Source organism: Saccopteryx bilineata, chromosome 3 (assembly GCF_036850765.1).
Source record: "Saccopteryx bilineata isolate mSacBil1 chromosome 3, mSacBil1_pri_phased_curated, whole genome shotgun sequence".
Lineage (NCBI taxonomy): Eukaryota > Metazoa > Chordata > Mammalia > Chiroptera > Emballonuridae > Saccopteryx > Saccopteryx bilineata.
The window spans coordinates 273179827-273196078 of NC_089492.1; the positions used below are offsets into that span (position 1 = coordinate 273179827).

A 16252-nucleotide genomic window follows, 5' to 3' on the forward strand; every position below is an offset into this window, starting at 1 on the left:
TTTGGGCACCTCTGGTCTAAGAAGTCCTCCAGTCCAGGACACCTAAAAACCCCACAGGCTAGGAAGTCAAATTAGCGTGTTAGAAGCAGCATTTTTTTCTCCTTAATAAAACAGAATGGTAAATAGAACACATTGCATGTAGCAAGGGTATTACTGTGTAAAACTTATGTTCATTATATACACACAAATAAGCATAGGTATCCTGGGACACAATGTAAAATGTCTACTTCTTGTTTGGGTTCTAACTTAAAAGTTTGAAAACCACTAAGACCCCAAACTGCATTATTTTACAGATGAGAAAACCAACCAGAGAATGAGAGCTGATTATTGCAATTCACAGCTACCAGTGCTGGCTCTGGACTCAGCCCTGCTAGGCTGGTGGCCACAGATCACAGGGACCCTCCCAGGCAGGCCTCACCCTGCCTGGGAGGGGTGTGGTTACTCAGTCACAGAGCTACAGAGGTGAGGGATCAAGTACTCTCACTTTGGCCCCAAGACCCATTTGCACCCCACAGATGCCACTAGCCACACCTAGAACAAAACGGTTTTAATCAATTGCGTCACCCTCACTCTTCTGGGAGCAGAGCAACAAAAAGGCTCGGCTCCTGCCCCCAGAGGACAGTAAGGCTTATGTGTCTCTCCACACTGCAGGGCCCAGCCGGGCCGGCGGACAGGCAGGGCGCAGAGGGGCAGGGCGGCGGCAGGTAGCAGGGAGAGAGGAAATGGTGGGCAGCTTGAACACAGGAAAGCAAAGGGGCCTCTGGGCCCATCCCCAATCCTCCCAGCTCTTCCTTCCCTGGCTGGAGAAAAGTCATGGAGAAGAGACAGGGGAGCAAGTCCCAGCAGCAGGAGAAGCAGCAGCAGCTGTTTCCTTCGCCAATAAATACACTTCATTACCAAGCTAGGAGAGAGGGGTGGGAACAGGGGAACGGGAACGGGAACAGGGGACAGGGGACAGGGACGGGGAGGAAGGGAGAGGAACTGCCACCTGTGTTGCTGGGATTAAAGCAAGATGAGATGGTGCCAGACCCCCCACTACTATCCTCAGACGCCCCTCCTGCCCACTACTTTGTGTCTTCTTAAAACTGTGAAAAAGCTTTTATAACATGGCCCTCCTGTCTCCAGGGCTGCTCTGAAGGCTGACTGAGAGGAGGCACCTGGCAGAGGCAGGGCGGAAGAAGGGAGGGAGAAAAAGAAGAAAGGAGGCTGCTTCTCCCCAGAGGCTGCAGCTGGAGGGCTGGAGCCAAGTAAGCACTGAGGGGGAGAAGGAGGGAGAGGGGGGAGAATGAACCAACCACCAGGAGCAGCTCCGGAGCTGAGAGCCAAGGGGACAGAGAGGGAGGCATGGTGGGTGGCGGGGGCCGCTGCATCCAGTGTAAAGCTTGGGGCTGCTGAGGAGGGAGGGGGCTGAGTTGGGGACTTTCCCATCTGAGTGGCTCAGGAGACTCACCCTCCTCCTCCCACAGCAGCAGGGGACAGAGAAAAGCCATCACTTCTTTGGTCTTTGTGGCGGCTCTGCATGTGGCTGGGAGGGAGGGCAGAAAGGGCGAGAGGGCCCTTAGCAGGGAGCGCCACCTCAGCAGGAGTGGGCTGGCTGGGGCTCTGGCAGGAAGGTCACAGTGAGGCCAGGAGCACCCGAGAGGAGAGTCGAGAGTCGCTGTAGTGCAGGGGGCTGGCACCAGCCGGCAGGGGACCATGTGTGCCCGCCCTTGCCAGGGTCCTTGGGGAAGGCTGAACCCCAGAGGCACAATGGCCTCACCCACCTTGCTCCCACTCCTTCCTTCCGTTTCCACCCCAACACAGTGGCTCTGGAGGGATGGTGGAACCCCATCCTTTGTCAGAACCTTCCCTGAAGACCACAGGAAACTAGCCTTGCCAGGCAGGGAGCAAGAGTGGCAACAGGTCAAGGCGAGCCCTTATGGACTGTGAGTCCCACTCCCCTCCCTGCTGCCAACTGAAGGGTAGGGCAGTCCTTGAAGCTGGTTTCAGCCTTGCCTGGGCGCCTGAGGCAGGCCAGAGCCCTCCAGGGACCTGGAAGCGGGCGGTGGGGGGCACACAGAGGGGCTTCCCCTCCTGCTCTCTTGCTCAGGGCTGGGGTCAGTCAAGGGCAATCTGCCCAAAAGTCTGAAAGCCAGCAAGTTGTAGCAACCCCCACCCCCAATGCCAAACTACAAACAAAATAGAGGAAATGAAAAAATGGGGTGGGGGGAAGACAAATCAAACAGAACCCCTGACCTCCTGCCCAGGGCGGAGGGTCCAGCCAGCAGCAGGGGCTGGGACCAGGACAGGAGGGTCTAGCTGGGCCGGCACTGCACCTGGCCCTCGGAGCTGTCCTCGTCATCAGAGGCCCCTGCGCCCCCGCTGCTCAGGCCTGTGATCCGGTAGCCCATGTTGAGCAGCATCACCTCCAGCGGGTCTGCATTCATGCGTCGCTGGTTGGCCTGGGAAGCGCCCTCCATGTCCTCCACAACTCTGCCAGTGAGGTCTTCACTCTGTGGGGGAGGCGACACTCTTCTGGGATCCAGTGTGCGGTCACACACAGACTGGAGGGGAATGCGCACACCAGAAGGCTGTGGGTTTATATCGGTTTGTCCATATGTACACATGGGTAGAGGGAGCACACACACTGGGGGACGCACAGGACACACACACACACACACGCCAGGATAGCTGTGAGGGACCCCACATGCCATGGGTTATATATGGGTGTCCCACATGGGAGGGGACGAAACACACTGGGATATATTTGGGGGGATGCAGACGCTGCGATAGACATTGGGGGAAATACACACATCAGGGTGTACATAACGTAGTCCGCACCAGAAAATGATGGGGACATACCGATCACATCAGGGCACCCGCACGCGGGCACAGGCGAGGGAGGACACAGACCAGCCTATGCTGGGCCCGTACTAGATACCTGGAGTGGGGGTGCAGACACAGTCCCCCCACCTCACCCTTGCTGCTGTCACCCCCAACAGCCCTTCCTTTATCTTCTCTTCTCCTGTCAAGGGAGGGCGCTGCAGCCTCTCTCTGTAGAATTCGCAGCAAACTGACTTAGGAATTAGATACAACACTTGCCTTCTGATTTGCCAGCTGGGAAGAGGGAGGAGATGGGGCAGAAGGCACTGGAAGCCTCTGGCCACCCGCCCTCGGAGTGGAAGGGACTCCCAGGACACTGTCCTAAGTGATACCTCATAGGCATCACTTCTCCAATCTTTAAAGCAAACTCAGGCCCACCAGACCCCAAAGCCTGAGCACTTCCATGTGACTGAGGGACAGGCCTCTCTCTGCTTGGCTTCTCGGGGACACACCGCAGCAGTGAGGGAGGGGCCTGTTCTCATGACTGTGCTGGAGCTGGCTTGGTTCCCTCCCTGCCCTGTCCCTGGTCGCTCTGTCCTGTGAGACTCATCTTCACAGTGTGCTCAGAGGAGGAGCCAACTCTTGTCCCTGGAACTGCCCACTGCGTCAGGAACTGTCAGGATGAGGCCCCACTTCCACCGCCGTGGGCTCGTCCCCCTAGCAGGTCCTACCCCCTGGACTCCGTTCCCTTCCCGACCCTCACAGGCTCAGCCCCGGAGGCCTGCACGCAGGCTGTCCTGCCCTCCTGTCTGGCTTCAGCCACCTTGTCCGCACCCTCACCTCTGGCCGGGGATTCCACAGCCGAACGACAGGGTCGATGCCGCTGGTGGCCAGGAAGCAGTAGCTGGGGTGCGGCTGCAAGCAGTTGACAATGGACTCGTCCCCTTGGAGCACGCGGACGAGGTTGGTGGTCTCCTTCTCCCAGATGAAGAAGGAGCCGTCGTCAGAGCCACTGACGATGTACTGCGCATTGCTGGTAGGGGGAGGGACAGAGGGCAGGGAGGTCAAGTGTGCACTGCCCTGCAGCCTCAAGTAGACTCAAGTAGAGGCTGTGTGGCTTAGGGCAAGGGGAGTAGGGAATTCTATAGCTGCTCAGCCCCCCCAAACTCTGAGGTCTTCACTTGACTCAGGACATGGCAGTCCGTTCACACTGTAGGGCTCGAGTGACTGTTTATTCCCTTAAACTGAGGTCATGGACTGCCTGGGTCCCTCCCAGATACCATCCCTCGAAGTACATCCTAAGCTCCTTGGGTGCCAGGATCAGATTTCGTGTTGTGGGACACCCTTGTCTGAGCCTTCCTTCAGTGTCCTAGCCCTCCAGATCAAGACCCCAAATCCTACAGCACACCTGCCCTCACACACCATGGGCATTCAGGGGGATCTGGGTGGAGAGATTACTGATCCATGTTCATGTGTCTTGCCGAACAGAGAAAGTGCAACATCTACAAAGCAGGGCTGGGGTGACGGTGTCTAGGAGACAGACTCTGTCCCTCAGTACCTGGGAACTGTTCTGAGCACATGATAGGTGTGCCAAGGTTGGCGGTCTCTGCGGGCCCTTGCCGCATACCCCCAGCAGAGGGAGGCTCCAGCACCCAGATAAAGAAACCAAACTCTGCACATGGAGACAGGAGGAGGAGGTGGGGGACGGAACAGTCCAGGCACTGCACCGAATAATCTCATTAGTCCTCATTGTGGCTCCATGAGTGGGGGTCCTTGGTTTCATTTTATGGATGAAGAAACTGAGGCCCACAGAGGTAAAGCCATGTAACCAAGGGTACAGAGGCAGAACACAGAGTTGAAACTTTTCTAGAAGAATTATGCCCTCCTGCCCCCCAGCCTCCTGCTGCCCAGCCAGGCTGTGCCCGGCTCCTCATCAGGGCCTCGGACCTGCCGAAGAAGTTGGCCTCCTTGATATCCGTGGTGGTGTTGCAGTGGCCACAGTAGCGGAACTGATAGTCGTAGCTCCGCTCCCGCAGCACCATCTCGTCTTCTGAGATGGAGTCCTTGCGGCTTGTGCTGCGGAGGCGGACAGGGCCTCCGCCACCCCCAGCTCCCTTCTTCTCCTCTGGGGGCAGAGAGCAAGGGAAGGTGAGAGTTCCGTCCCTCTCTCCCCTCCCCCATCTCCCTCCACCCTTAGTCTCAGTCCTGTTTTCAGCCCAAGCACTAGCAACGTGGGCTACATGCCCTTAACCCTACCCTGGAAAACTGGGAACGACTATGGGAGAGAAGCATCTTTGGATCCAGCCCTTGAGGATATTCAAGAGGAGATTTCTATGCCAGGAGGGCCTTCGCTCAGGGCCCTGAATAATGTCTGGAAGCCCCAAGGATGCAGAGGCCCATGGTCTGTTTTTGTGGAGGTGAGAGGCGGAGAGGGTAAAGCACTACCAAGAAAGCTTGAGGAGGCGATTTTTCTAAACAGATCTATAGTTCCAAAGGCAGTGAGGTCCAAGCCCTTCCTCTTTTGAAGACGAGTTATCATGGATCCCAACTGAGGTACTGATAGGTTAAGGGCTTTGGGTAAAATCACACCAGTTTTCTTAAAAGTGTCTTGTTCCTGGCTGCTTCAGGGCCTCTGCACATGCTGGTGCCTATGCCAGGAACTAGTACTTCCCACAGCTTCCCACACTTTGTATCTACTCAACACTTCCTTCTCATCCTTGAGAGCTCAGCTTAAAAGTTTCTTCTACAAGAACCCCAGACTAGCCCTGACCGGGTGGCTCAGTGGATAAGTGTCCTCCTGGCAAACCATGGTTACAGGGTCAACCCCCAGTCAGGGCATGTACAAGAAGCAATCAACAATGCACAACTAGACAGAACAACGAGTTGATGCCCCCCCCCCATCAAAGGAAAAATTAAAACAAAACCCCAGGCTGCCATAAAGCCCTCCCCCATACACCGACACCACATCGGGTCCCCACGGCACCCAGCACACTCTTTGTTTCTCCTTTGTTTGGTTCCCTCACTAGGCTGTAAACTCTGCGAATACAGAAATCCCATCTGACATGTTCACAGCTATATTTCCAGGACTCAGCACAGTGCCTGGCACATAGTAGATGCTTCATAACTTCAAACAAACAAATCGCTGGCATGGTTAGTAAACTGCAAAGGAGAGAGGCAGGAGTCCACATCTGCCCCAGGGAGCTCACCTTTCGTGTGTATAGACCCCACTACAATCACCCAGCGTGCTCACCAAAGCTGCTGGGGTGAGCCGGGCAGGGCTTCAGATGCTCTCTCTGCAGGGAAGGCAGCAGTTGCACAGGCTGTGCTTTACCCAAGGTCACACGGTCACCACACAGCAGAGATGGCAGCCCATGGCTGCACATCCTGCACCCAAGGCACTTCTGCTCCCTCTGCTGCTGTGTCTGCTGTAAGTGTGCCAACAGGAAAGCACAGCCCCCGGTGGCTGCCCCTCATTCAGATGCCCACAGGCCCGTCTGTGAGGGCATAAGAATGCCCTGCAAGCCACTGCCTGAATGCGCTCAGCTAACTCTTATCCCGAGTCCCGGGCGCAACACCAGGTGCTCTGAACAGGCTACTGCTAATCCTCAATAGAAACTGAACGGGAGGTGCCATCCCGCCTCCTTTTCAGATTAGGAAACTGAGTCTCAAAGGAACCAAGTGACTGTCTCAAGGTCACATGATTTCTGAATCAGCATCTGAACCCAGGCCTCTCCAATCCCAGGTACACGTCCTCTCCAGAATGTCATGTAGCACCTCAAACAGAAAGAGTGACAGCAGCCCCGCCCCAGTGCCCTCTCACCACCATCGTTTTTGGAGAACAGGGCAGCTGTGATGTCACGGCCCAGTGCGTCACAAGCGCTGCTGTGGGCCTGCTCCGGGAACTTCCCCTTGAAGTCATCCAGGCACTCCAGGGCCTCAGCCACGTACTTGAGCTCAAAGAGGCAGCGGGCCAGGCGGAAGTGTGCCTTCAGATGGCATGGATTTAGGGAGATGGCTTTGAGGCAGTCCCTCAGGGCATCGTAGTGGTCACCATCCCTGGATAAGATAGGAGAGTGTGGCTTGAAGGTGGGGCCATATGGCACGCAAAGAGTCGTCCCCGCTCAGCCCAGGCTTTCTGTGGCCATCCCACCTCTGACAGATCTCAGAGCAAGGGGACTTGGGGATGAAGAATCTTGGATCAGACCAGGTTGTTCCCCAGTAGATAGAGTATGTTAAAGGGGGCAAGCCAGGAACTCTGAAGTCTTGGGGGTGGGGTGGGATGGGGTGGGAAGTGGGTGTGTGGCAAAACCCAGTGTCAGGCTGCCCTCTGCTGGACATAGTGTGAAACTGCACCCCCAATCACCCCAGGCACCCGCAGCTCTGCAGCAGAAGGCTTGGCATCCTGCCGGTCTCAGGCTCCCCAAGCCCTCCTTCTCTCTTCCTCCATCCACCTCCTCAAATCCCCCTGACTGGTCTTCAAAGCCATGTCTAAGGTAGGGGGCCCTCAAGGACACTTCTGTGGTCTGGTGAAGCCAGAAGTGCCAGGCTGGAGACTTAGGGTCTGAGCAGCAGGCAGCAAGCCCTCAGCCAGACCCCCCTCTGTCCTGGCTGACTGATCCACAGCAGCTGTGGCCTCTACCTCCCGGGGCTGGAGGATGGGGCCTGACAGACTGGCAGAGTCAGCTCTCTGGAAGCTGATGGCGAGGGGAGGGCGGTGGCGGCCTGCACACCGGGAGCTCCTGATCGTCCCCACTCACTTTTCCAACCTCCTAAAGCGTGCCCGAGGGGAAGTGGGAATGTTTCCTTGTGGGGGAGTCAGTGGGGAGGGGTCAAAGAAGAAGCCACCCCCCCCAGACCGTAAGATCCACACTCCCCCAGCACTCACAGACGGGATCCTACCTCTCACCTGGAGAGCCAGATGGGTCATGGGGGCCACTTCTCCTTTGGGAGCTGTTTTCCTGTTTTTCTTTGGGCCTAAGACTCAGCTAGGCCAAGCAGCGGTCCCATGGCCCATGGCCCCTCCACCACGGCACAGCTCCCAGCCCTCCTGCACAGGCCCACACGGGCCCGACACGGCAATGTCCTCCTGACCCTCCTCTCCTATGGCACTCAAAGGGGCAGCCAGCCCTGGAGTAGCTTAGCCAGTGTGGGCAGGCAGGGGAGAGTCCTTCCATGGTGTGGCCAGTATCAGGCGAGGGGCTGTGATGAGGGAGCAGGCGCTGTTTGGAAACCCAATTAGCGCCTGCAAGGTGCCCCTCAGAGCTCCTGGGGAGGGCCAGACCAGAGACTAGCCAGAAGCCAGAGGGTGACAGCTCCCACTGCATCCAGGAGCAGATGGCAGCCCTGGGGAGACTGGCCTGGGCCAGAATGTGACATTCTAGGGGTCAGTGGCAGGCATGTGGGAATGAGGAGAGAGCAGACTGGCCCCAGGGCTCACCCATCCAGACTCACTGCCAGATCAATCTCCCTGAAAGGAAGGCCCTCAGCACACCCTCTCCTGCTCATGCTCTTCAGTAGCTGCCCATCATCCACTGAATCGAGGCCAAAACGCACCACCGCTCTGCATTCCAAGTCCTTCCCAAGCCGGCCCCAGGCTACCTCACAGACTCATCTCCTGCCAGTCCCTTCCCAAACCCTCTGCTCCAGCCAAATGGATTTGTTGTTCTGCAAACAAGCTTTTCAGTCAGCCCCCCACCCCCATGCCTTTGTTCATACCATTTCATCTCCCTGGGAATGTCCTTCCCTCATAGTCCCTCCGCCTTTTCATCTCCTGTCTAAGCCTGCCCACACTTCTGGCCCATTCAGCACCACATCTTCCCGAGGCTTTCCTGATTGACCCCGAGCTAAAGTGGCCCAACCTTTCTTTGAATGGTCAGCACTTCACCTGACCATTCAAAAAGACCTACTGCTTCCTCCCTCTTCCACGATGGACTGTGTCCATGTCTTTGTCCCCTGTTCAGAGGCTGGGAGCCCTGGGAGCAAAAGAACTGAGAGTGACAGAACTTGGTGTCTCTAGTACCTAGTGTGTAGTAGGAGTTCAGGGAACACGTCGAGGGCACCCAAGGGTTGGAAACTTATCTGCCTCTTTTAGCAAGAACACAGGAGTAAAATAGCTCTCAGCTAGAGCCTAGATGAGGACCCACCCAACTGCTGGGACAGAGAGGCAAACACCTCAGGATGGCCCCCAAACTGTCATCTCCTGGGTCTGGCTGCCATCTGAACCCTTGGCAAACTCCTGATGCCTGAGCTAAGGCCTGTGGGGGTAGCATCTTCCCAAACCCCCACACCATCCTGCTGACTTGGGAGGGTTTCTTAAGCTTCCCTCTCTGGCCTGCCTAGTTGCAGCCAGACGATGGCACACCAGCTGGCCTGTCTGTCTGGGCAGAGCCGACGGATGCCAGACGGAGCAGAAATGGCTGTGGGCCCAGCTCTATCCATCTCTAGTCCTGGCCCTGGCTGGGGGATGGGGTCTGCCTGTCTGCTTGCCTGCTGGTGCTATAGGCAGAAGGGCTGGGGGCCACGAGGCTCCCCAAAGATCAAGGGTTCTTCAGGATATGGACCCATTCCTTTGCCACTCGCCACTACAACCCGGCATGACTCAACAGCCAGCTTCAGATATCTGGGATCTTGTTTGTGCTTCCAAAGAGTCTAAGAGCACAGAAAAGCATTCTCCAAGGTCAAGAAGCTACAGAGTCATTTCAAACAAATAAACTGAATTCACCAACACCTCATTTCCATCTAGCAAGATTCCGCTGCTCCTTCAATGTCCAAATGAAGGCCCAAATCTCCAACAGTCGGGATTAACCAGTCTCTCAATTCCTATCTCCCCAGTGGCCACAGCACTTAATAACAAAGCCCCATGTCGAAGCTACTTGTGCACACATTCTACTTAGCTGTGAGCTTCCCTGGTGCTCGAAACTTCCTGACTCATGGGTCAGGTACCTGCCCACCACCAGCCTAGAGGCCCTAAGAAGCCCAAAAAGGCTGCAGGATGTTACCACCACCTTCCCTGGATGCCTCAGCAACATGGCTCCATCAAGCCCATTGCCTCCACCCACTGCCCCGGCCCAGACCCACTCACCACTTGCGCTTCATGTAGGCAGCGGCTCGGTTCCCGTAGAGCATGGCATTGTGAGGGGCCCTCTGCACGGCCTTGCTATAAAGCTGAATGGCCTGGGTCCACTGTTGGCAGGCAAAAGCCTCATTGGCTTGTTGTTTCACACGCTCCAGGTATGGGGGCAGCTCTACCTGGGGGCTACGGGGGAAAGACAGCCAAGTCAGGCCAGCCTAAGAAGGTCAGAGCAGCCCCTTGGGAAGTCTGTACCCTTGTCTGAGGGTCACCCAGGTTTTCTTGGCCCCTGAGATATGCACTGTCATCTAGAAGAGGGAACCAGTCCTATCCTTGGCCTGAGTTACCATGACAGGTAATGGATACAATTAAAAAACAAGAGAGGGAAAAATGAAGCTGTCCCAGACAGGTTTAAGGCAATTCTTAACCAAACTCCTGGGCGTGACAGTAGCTGACATGACTTGCCTCCCCACTGAGCTGAACCTCGTGACTACCCAAGTCCCTCCCATGGATGTCTCTAGAGAGAATTCTGTTTCCCTCAGGGTTAGAGGACTTGAATACCCCTGTATCCAAAGCCCAGGACAGGGCCCAGCAGAGCACAGAAGGCAAAAGTGTAATGCTATGGGCTGGAGAAAAGTGTAATGGGAGAGGCCCGTCTGTGTGGCACCTGCTTAGGAGGGAGCTCCGTGATGAGGCACTTAGCCTCTGGGCCCTGACCACAGCTTCCGGTCTAAAGGACCAGAGCTTCAGGCTGAGCATGACTTGAGTCCTACCGGGCAGGAGTGGCATTGGGACCACTAATCACCCTCCAGAAAACACTCTGTCTCAGGCCCCTGACTCTGGCATATGTGCCTGGGTGGGGTTCAGGAGGAAGTTTATAAGACATGCCCCTTCCTCTAGTCCCTAAGATGTAACGGGGGCTGGGAGGGTTGGACACGAGGCTGGCCTCACCTGACATGTGCCCTACTCTCTGGTAGCCGGAAGCCATTGCTGTGGAGGTGCAGGCCATTGGACACGCCATTGGACACGCCATTGGTGGACATCTTGCCATTCTGAACTTCTGGAAGGGGATGGGGAGAAAGGAACAGCAACAACTCAAGAAGAGGTCCTCATTTCTCCTTGGCAGCCCTCCAGCTTCCATCACCGGGTCTGATGGTTCCATTCTGAGGCCATCCTCCCAGGGTATAAGATCCATTCCCAGAAAGCAAGTTCTGGCAGGCCGGCAAGCAAGGGCATAAAGAAAAGCCTGTGCGCCCTCTGCTGGCTGAAGGGGGACACAGCTTCAACTTGGCATTACCCTTAGCAGGAGTTGGGAATGGGGATGGGGATAAGGATAGGGGGGGTAAGGAGGTTAGTAAATCAACTTTCGGCCCCAGTAAGAAGTCAATGAGGAGAATGATCCAGGATGATAAGGGAAGAGCAACAACTTAAGGTTCTCAAGAGCCAACTCATGGAAAGAACCTGCTTTCTCAGAGGCAAGTAAAAAGGGCTGTGACACAAATCTCTCCAAAGAGCTTGTGACCTATTGTTATCTTCCCTCTTTACTGTGCAGACGGTGCATTTCAGAGAATCTACTCATTCTGGAGGATCACAGTCACAGCCCAAGGGAAGGGGCAGGTTTCTCAGCAGAAGTGGCACACTCAAGCTTCCCTAAAGGACAAGTAAAGGAGAACTTACCCCCTGAGGAGTGGCATTTTCTGGGTAAGAGGAAGGTGTATGGCCGCTGCTTGTACGTCAGGTCAAACAAATAGACCTAAAGTGGAGGGGTCAAGAAGAGGCGAGGCTGGGAGGCAAGCAGGAGGCTGAACAGGCCTGGGTGGCTCTCAGGCACACAGGAAGTGTTGAGCAGGGGAGCCATGGCGCGAGGCCAGGAGGGGTTTCTAGGGAGCAAACCTCAGCAAGAAAATCTTCCCAGTTCCTGCTGGAAATACTGTCATTAATTAGAATCACATGTTTAAGCTGTAAAGGTCCTGAGAAGTCACAGAACAAAATGTCTCTTTTTTACAGATGGGAAAACCGAAGCCTCAGAGAAGAGAAGCAATTTACCTAAAATAATACTGTTAGTACTTCCCTCAGTAAATATCACCTACTATTACTTAACATTTGTTGAATTCCTACTTTGCTCTAGGAACTATGTTTAGTGTTTTATATGACTGACTTCATCCTAGAAACCTTCCCACGAAGAGGTACTATTATCATCATCCTCTTTACAAATGAAAAAATGTACGTTCAGAGCTTAATTTATCTAGGGCCAGCCTGACCAGGCGGTTGTGCAGTGGATAGAGCATCAAACTGGGATGCTTAGGACCCAGGTTTGAGACCCTAAGGTCACCAGCTTGACCGAGGGCTCATCTGGCTTGAGCGCAGGGTTGCCGGCTTGAGTGTAGGATCATAGATGTGACCCCATGTGCTGGCTTGACCCCAAAGGTTGCTGGCTTGAGACCAAGGTCCCTGGCTTAAGCAAGGGTTCACTGGCTCAGCTGGAGCCCCCTAGACAAGCACACATGAGAAGCCATCAATGAACAACTGAAGTGCTGCAACTATGAACTGATACTTCTCATCTCTCTCCCTTCCTGTCTAATTGTCTGTCCCTATCTGTCTGTCTCTCTCTTGCTAAAAAAATTATCTAGGGCCATAAAAGCAGCATGTGACAAGCCAGGACCCAAAATCAAGGCTGTCTAGCTCTGACCCACTCTGCTAGACTGTCTCTCCCTCACCCTTATGCTACCCTTGTCTGAGCTCAGGCACTCACCTATTCTCTATTCTGTTCTTTTGTACAAGATCCCACCTGACCTGGTATCTGTTTCACTTGCTGTGTCTTCCGTTAGCCTGGGATGGATTATAGTTCATACCTGTCTCCCTCGTGTTTATGAAAATGCTAGTTCCAGAGTACAAGCTCACCAAGTATTTGTAGAATAAATGAATTTGCGCAAGACTTAGTGAATATCCTGACTTAAAAGGTGCAAACAGAAGATTTAGCAGGCTGCCATTATCTACAGACACTTTTCAAAACTGGCCCCAAACCAGGGCCTGGCTGCATGCCTGGCCCCCAGAACCCCCTCCTAGGAAAGGAGCAGATGAGGAAACCAAGGCTTAGAAAATGAAGAGACTTGTTCAAAGTGACAGCGCATAGCTAGTAAACAGAAAGTCAGCATTTGAAGACAGGTCTGTCAGTTCTAAAACTTATGCTCAAGAAAAAGACCAGGCCAGGGCACCTCTCCGGGAATTCCAATGATGCCATGTCATTCCCACACTTCACAATAGTGTCACTCACAATAAGGCTACTTGCCTGCACTGTGGCGGCTGACATGAGGGACACAGCCCTGGCTCTGGGTGTGGGGTAAAGGCAGGGCCAGCTTGCCCAGCTGTACGTACCTGCTCCCCGCCCATGTTGACCAGCAGCTCTGTGCCACTGGGGCTGAAGGTCACGTAGGTGGCAACCAGCACTCTCAGACGGTTGTTGTAGTCAGGCAGCTTCACTGGCAGATGACCTGCAGGGAACAGCCCAGTCACCCCAGTGTCAGGCTCCCAGGACCTCCCAAAAGGGGCACAGAGTTGTGTGAAGTCAGCCATCTCGATGATGATAGCAATCATCTTCATAAAAACAGGTACAAGTGTTGAGTCCCTATACCATGGGATAACTGCTTTACATGCTTTACCTCATTTACTCATTACACCCACTTAATAGAAAAGAAATGAAGACTCATCCAGGCTTCATTTGCCAAAGGTCACATGATGGCTGGTTATGGCAGTCAGGATTCAAGCCCCGGTATGTCTGACTCTGAACCCCTTGCTACTGACCAGTGTGCCACACCACCTCCCTGTACTGCCTCAGAGTGAGCCAGCACCCAGCCACGAGTTTGGGGCCAGAGCTGGGCTAAGCCCTACCTGCTACGTAATACTGGGCTGCACCATCCGGAAGGGGCTTCTGCCGGTCACAGAAGGTGTGCACACCTGCTGAAGGGCTCTGCTTCATGCTCTTTCTGGTGGAAAGGCAAACCAGATTGGTTACAACGCCTAGTACTACCCTTGGTTAGAGCATACCACACCCCCTAGAGCAGGCGTCCCCAAACTGCGGCCCCGAGGCCATTTATCCGGCCCGCCGCACTTCCGGAAGGGGCACCTCTTTCATTGGTGGTCAGTGAGAGGAGCACTGTATGTGGTGGCCCTCCAGCGATCTGAGGGACAGTGAACTGGCCCCGTGTAAAAAGTTTGGGGACCTCTGCCCTAGAAGAAGACCTAAGTCCGTATCCCTGAGAGCTGCAGCAAGTACCTTTCTTCCTTCCCTCACAACCCCAAAGGCCCCCCAACTAGACAGCTGTGGACACACACATTGCAGTGATTAACAAGTACGTCTTGCCAACTGTCTTGGTCCTTGTGACCACCCCCTAGTCCTCGTTTTACAGAAGAGGAAGTTGAGGCTCAAGGCCTAGTCCAGATCGTGTCGTGTGTGAGGAGCAACAGCGTTCTCCCACGCCCATGAATGAAAACGAGGCAGGCCAGATATTCCTGCACTGGTCCCACGAGTCCATTAGAACCCAGGCTGGCAGAGCTGCTTGGGGCTGGGACTTCTGTGGAGGTTCTAATATAGTCTCCTTTTTTTTTAAAGGAACAAAAAATTACATGTACAAAAAAGAAATTCACGTACAAGATTATAGCTCTTTACAAACACTCATAGTCAAAGAACAAGCAGGAAATACTATACACAGTGATTTCTTTCAAGTGATGGATTATGGTCACTTTTAAATCATACTTTTCATATTTCCAAAACAAGCATGAATTAAATTTTCTTAAATCACAGAAATTTAAAAACCACCTCAAAGAGAAAAGGGCTAGGCAATGAGGGGAAGGGGCCGCAGGTTCCCAGGGACTTGCCTGCCGGAGGCTGAGCTGTTCCTACCTGTGGTTATGGATCATGCGAATGTCGTAGAGCCTCACGAAGGGCCCGCTGGCCCCCACTGCCAGACAGTTGTTGTCCTGGGGGTTGACAGTGAGGCACTTGGCCTCCACCAGCTGGCCGCAGTACTCTGTCAGGTCGATCAGCACTTCTGAGTGTTTGCTGTTCTCCCGAAGGTCATACTGGCTGTGGGAAAGGACCGAGTTAGGGGACTCAGGGCGAGTCCACATGTGGAAGGCAGGGGAGAAGCAGGGCCTCGTAATGCCGGGTGATTCGAAGGGGCTCTGGACTGTTTGTAAATAATAAGAATGTCAAAAACCATTCTCACTTCTTGGTGCCCTCTGTGTGCCAGGCCCCTGTAGCAGGCTTCTCATACAGTGCTTTATTCTAACATAAGTCCTTTGTTTTTAAAAAGAAAAACAAAACAGGTGTCAGTATTGTTGCTACTAAGTGCTATTACTACTACTTACTACCACTTAGTGAGAAATTGCTTTGTGTCCAGTATTGTCCCTATGTGTTGCACATGTATTATCTAATTAAATCATCATCCCATCCCTAGGTACCATTAGAATACCGAGGTTCAAAGAAATTAAATAACCTGCCTGGGACAACACTGCTAGTAAGTGCAGAGCTGGGACAGCCTCCTAAGACTGCCCTGCTCCTTAATTCTAATTCCTGCTGTAAGTCCAGTTTCCTGTAGGAAACAAAAGAAGTATGGAGGTGACAAAAAAGAGAATCTGGAGATCATCTAAGAGCTACCCAGAAACACCAAGTGCCAAGAGAAGTCCAGGAGTCCCATCCAGGTGGCAAAGGTCATGCCAAACGTCCACCTGGAAGCAGCACACGCCCGCCGCGGCAGCCAGGGAGCCTTTTCGCTGCGATACACAGGCACATGCAGAAAGTGGAGGACACATCACCCTGTGCTCACCTACCTGTTGCCTAGACATTTGCAATGATCTCTTCACTGTTCACCTTCTCTTTCTAAACTAACTTTCCAGCTCAAAATAGCAGTGATTCCTCAATATTTTTAGCTTGAATGTACTTTTACTTTCACCAAACTCCTCAGCCTGGTTTTCAAGACCTGATTTCACATCCCTCTCCAACTGTGTTCCTCAGCCTCCTAAGCGTGGGTCAGTTATAACTGCAGAACTCTATCCTGTACATGCCACAGCTACCTGCGCCCTCACAGACTCTGCTCAAGCTGGGGTCCACTCTGCTTTACCTGCCCGTCCAAATCCTCTCTATTCTGGAAGGTCGGTTCATGTTTTCCTTCTCCTAGGACAGCTCCCCTGACTGTGCCTGCACCTCAGTGCTTAGGCTGCCACCCAAGCCCTTCACGCGCAGCTTCTATCTGCTGCCCTGACACAGTCTGGTCAGTCAAGGTCAGCAGGTGCAACACAGAGTTGGACAGCCGCTAACCAAGTGCTTTCTGTCTTCTAAGTCCAGCAGGTCCTTGAATAACGCCTTCTTGTCATTCAGGGCTG

The 16252-nt window shown here is 54.0% G+C and overlaps 1 protein-coding gene across 2 annotated transcripts in view; it reads right to left on the reverse strand.

The window, feature by feature from the left end:
- Window positions 1-532: 532 nt before the first annotated feature.
- The window catches only part of WDTC1 (WD and tetratricopeptide repeats 1), a 64654-nt gene continuing 48934 nt past the window's right edge, over window positions 533-16252 (reverse strand). For both annotated transcript variants that reach the window (XM_066269959.1, XM_066269958.1), the window contains exons 7-16: window positions 14772-14954; window positions 13760-13854; window positions 13247-13362; window positions 11549-11624; window positions 10823-10931; window positions 9884-10057; window positions 6623-6858; window positions 4750-4927; window positions 3643-3835; window positions 533-2492 (exon numbers count right to left, since the gene is read on the reverse strand). In XM_066269959.1, the coding sequence (XP_066126056.1) occupies window positions 2295-2492; window positions 3643-3835; window positions 4750-4927; window positions 6623-6858; window positions 9884-10057; window positions 10823-10931; window positions 11549-11624; window positions 13247-13362; window positions 13760-13854; window positions 14772-14954 (1558 nt within the window). In that variant the 3' untranslated portion in view covers window positions 533-2294. The remainder of the gene's footprint in view (window positions 2493-3642; window positions 3836-4749; window positions 4928-6622; window positions 6859-9883; window positions 10058-10822; window positions 10932-11548; window positions 11625-13246; window positions 13363-13759; window positions 13855-14771; window positions 14955-16252) is intronic.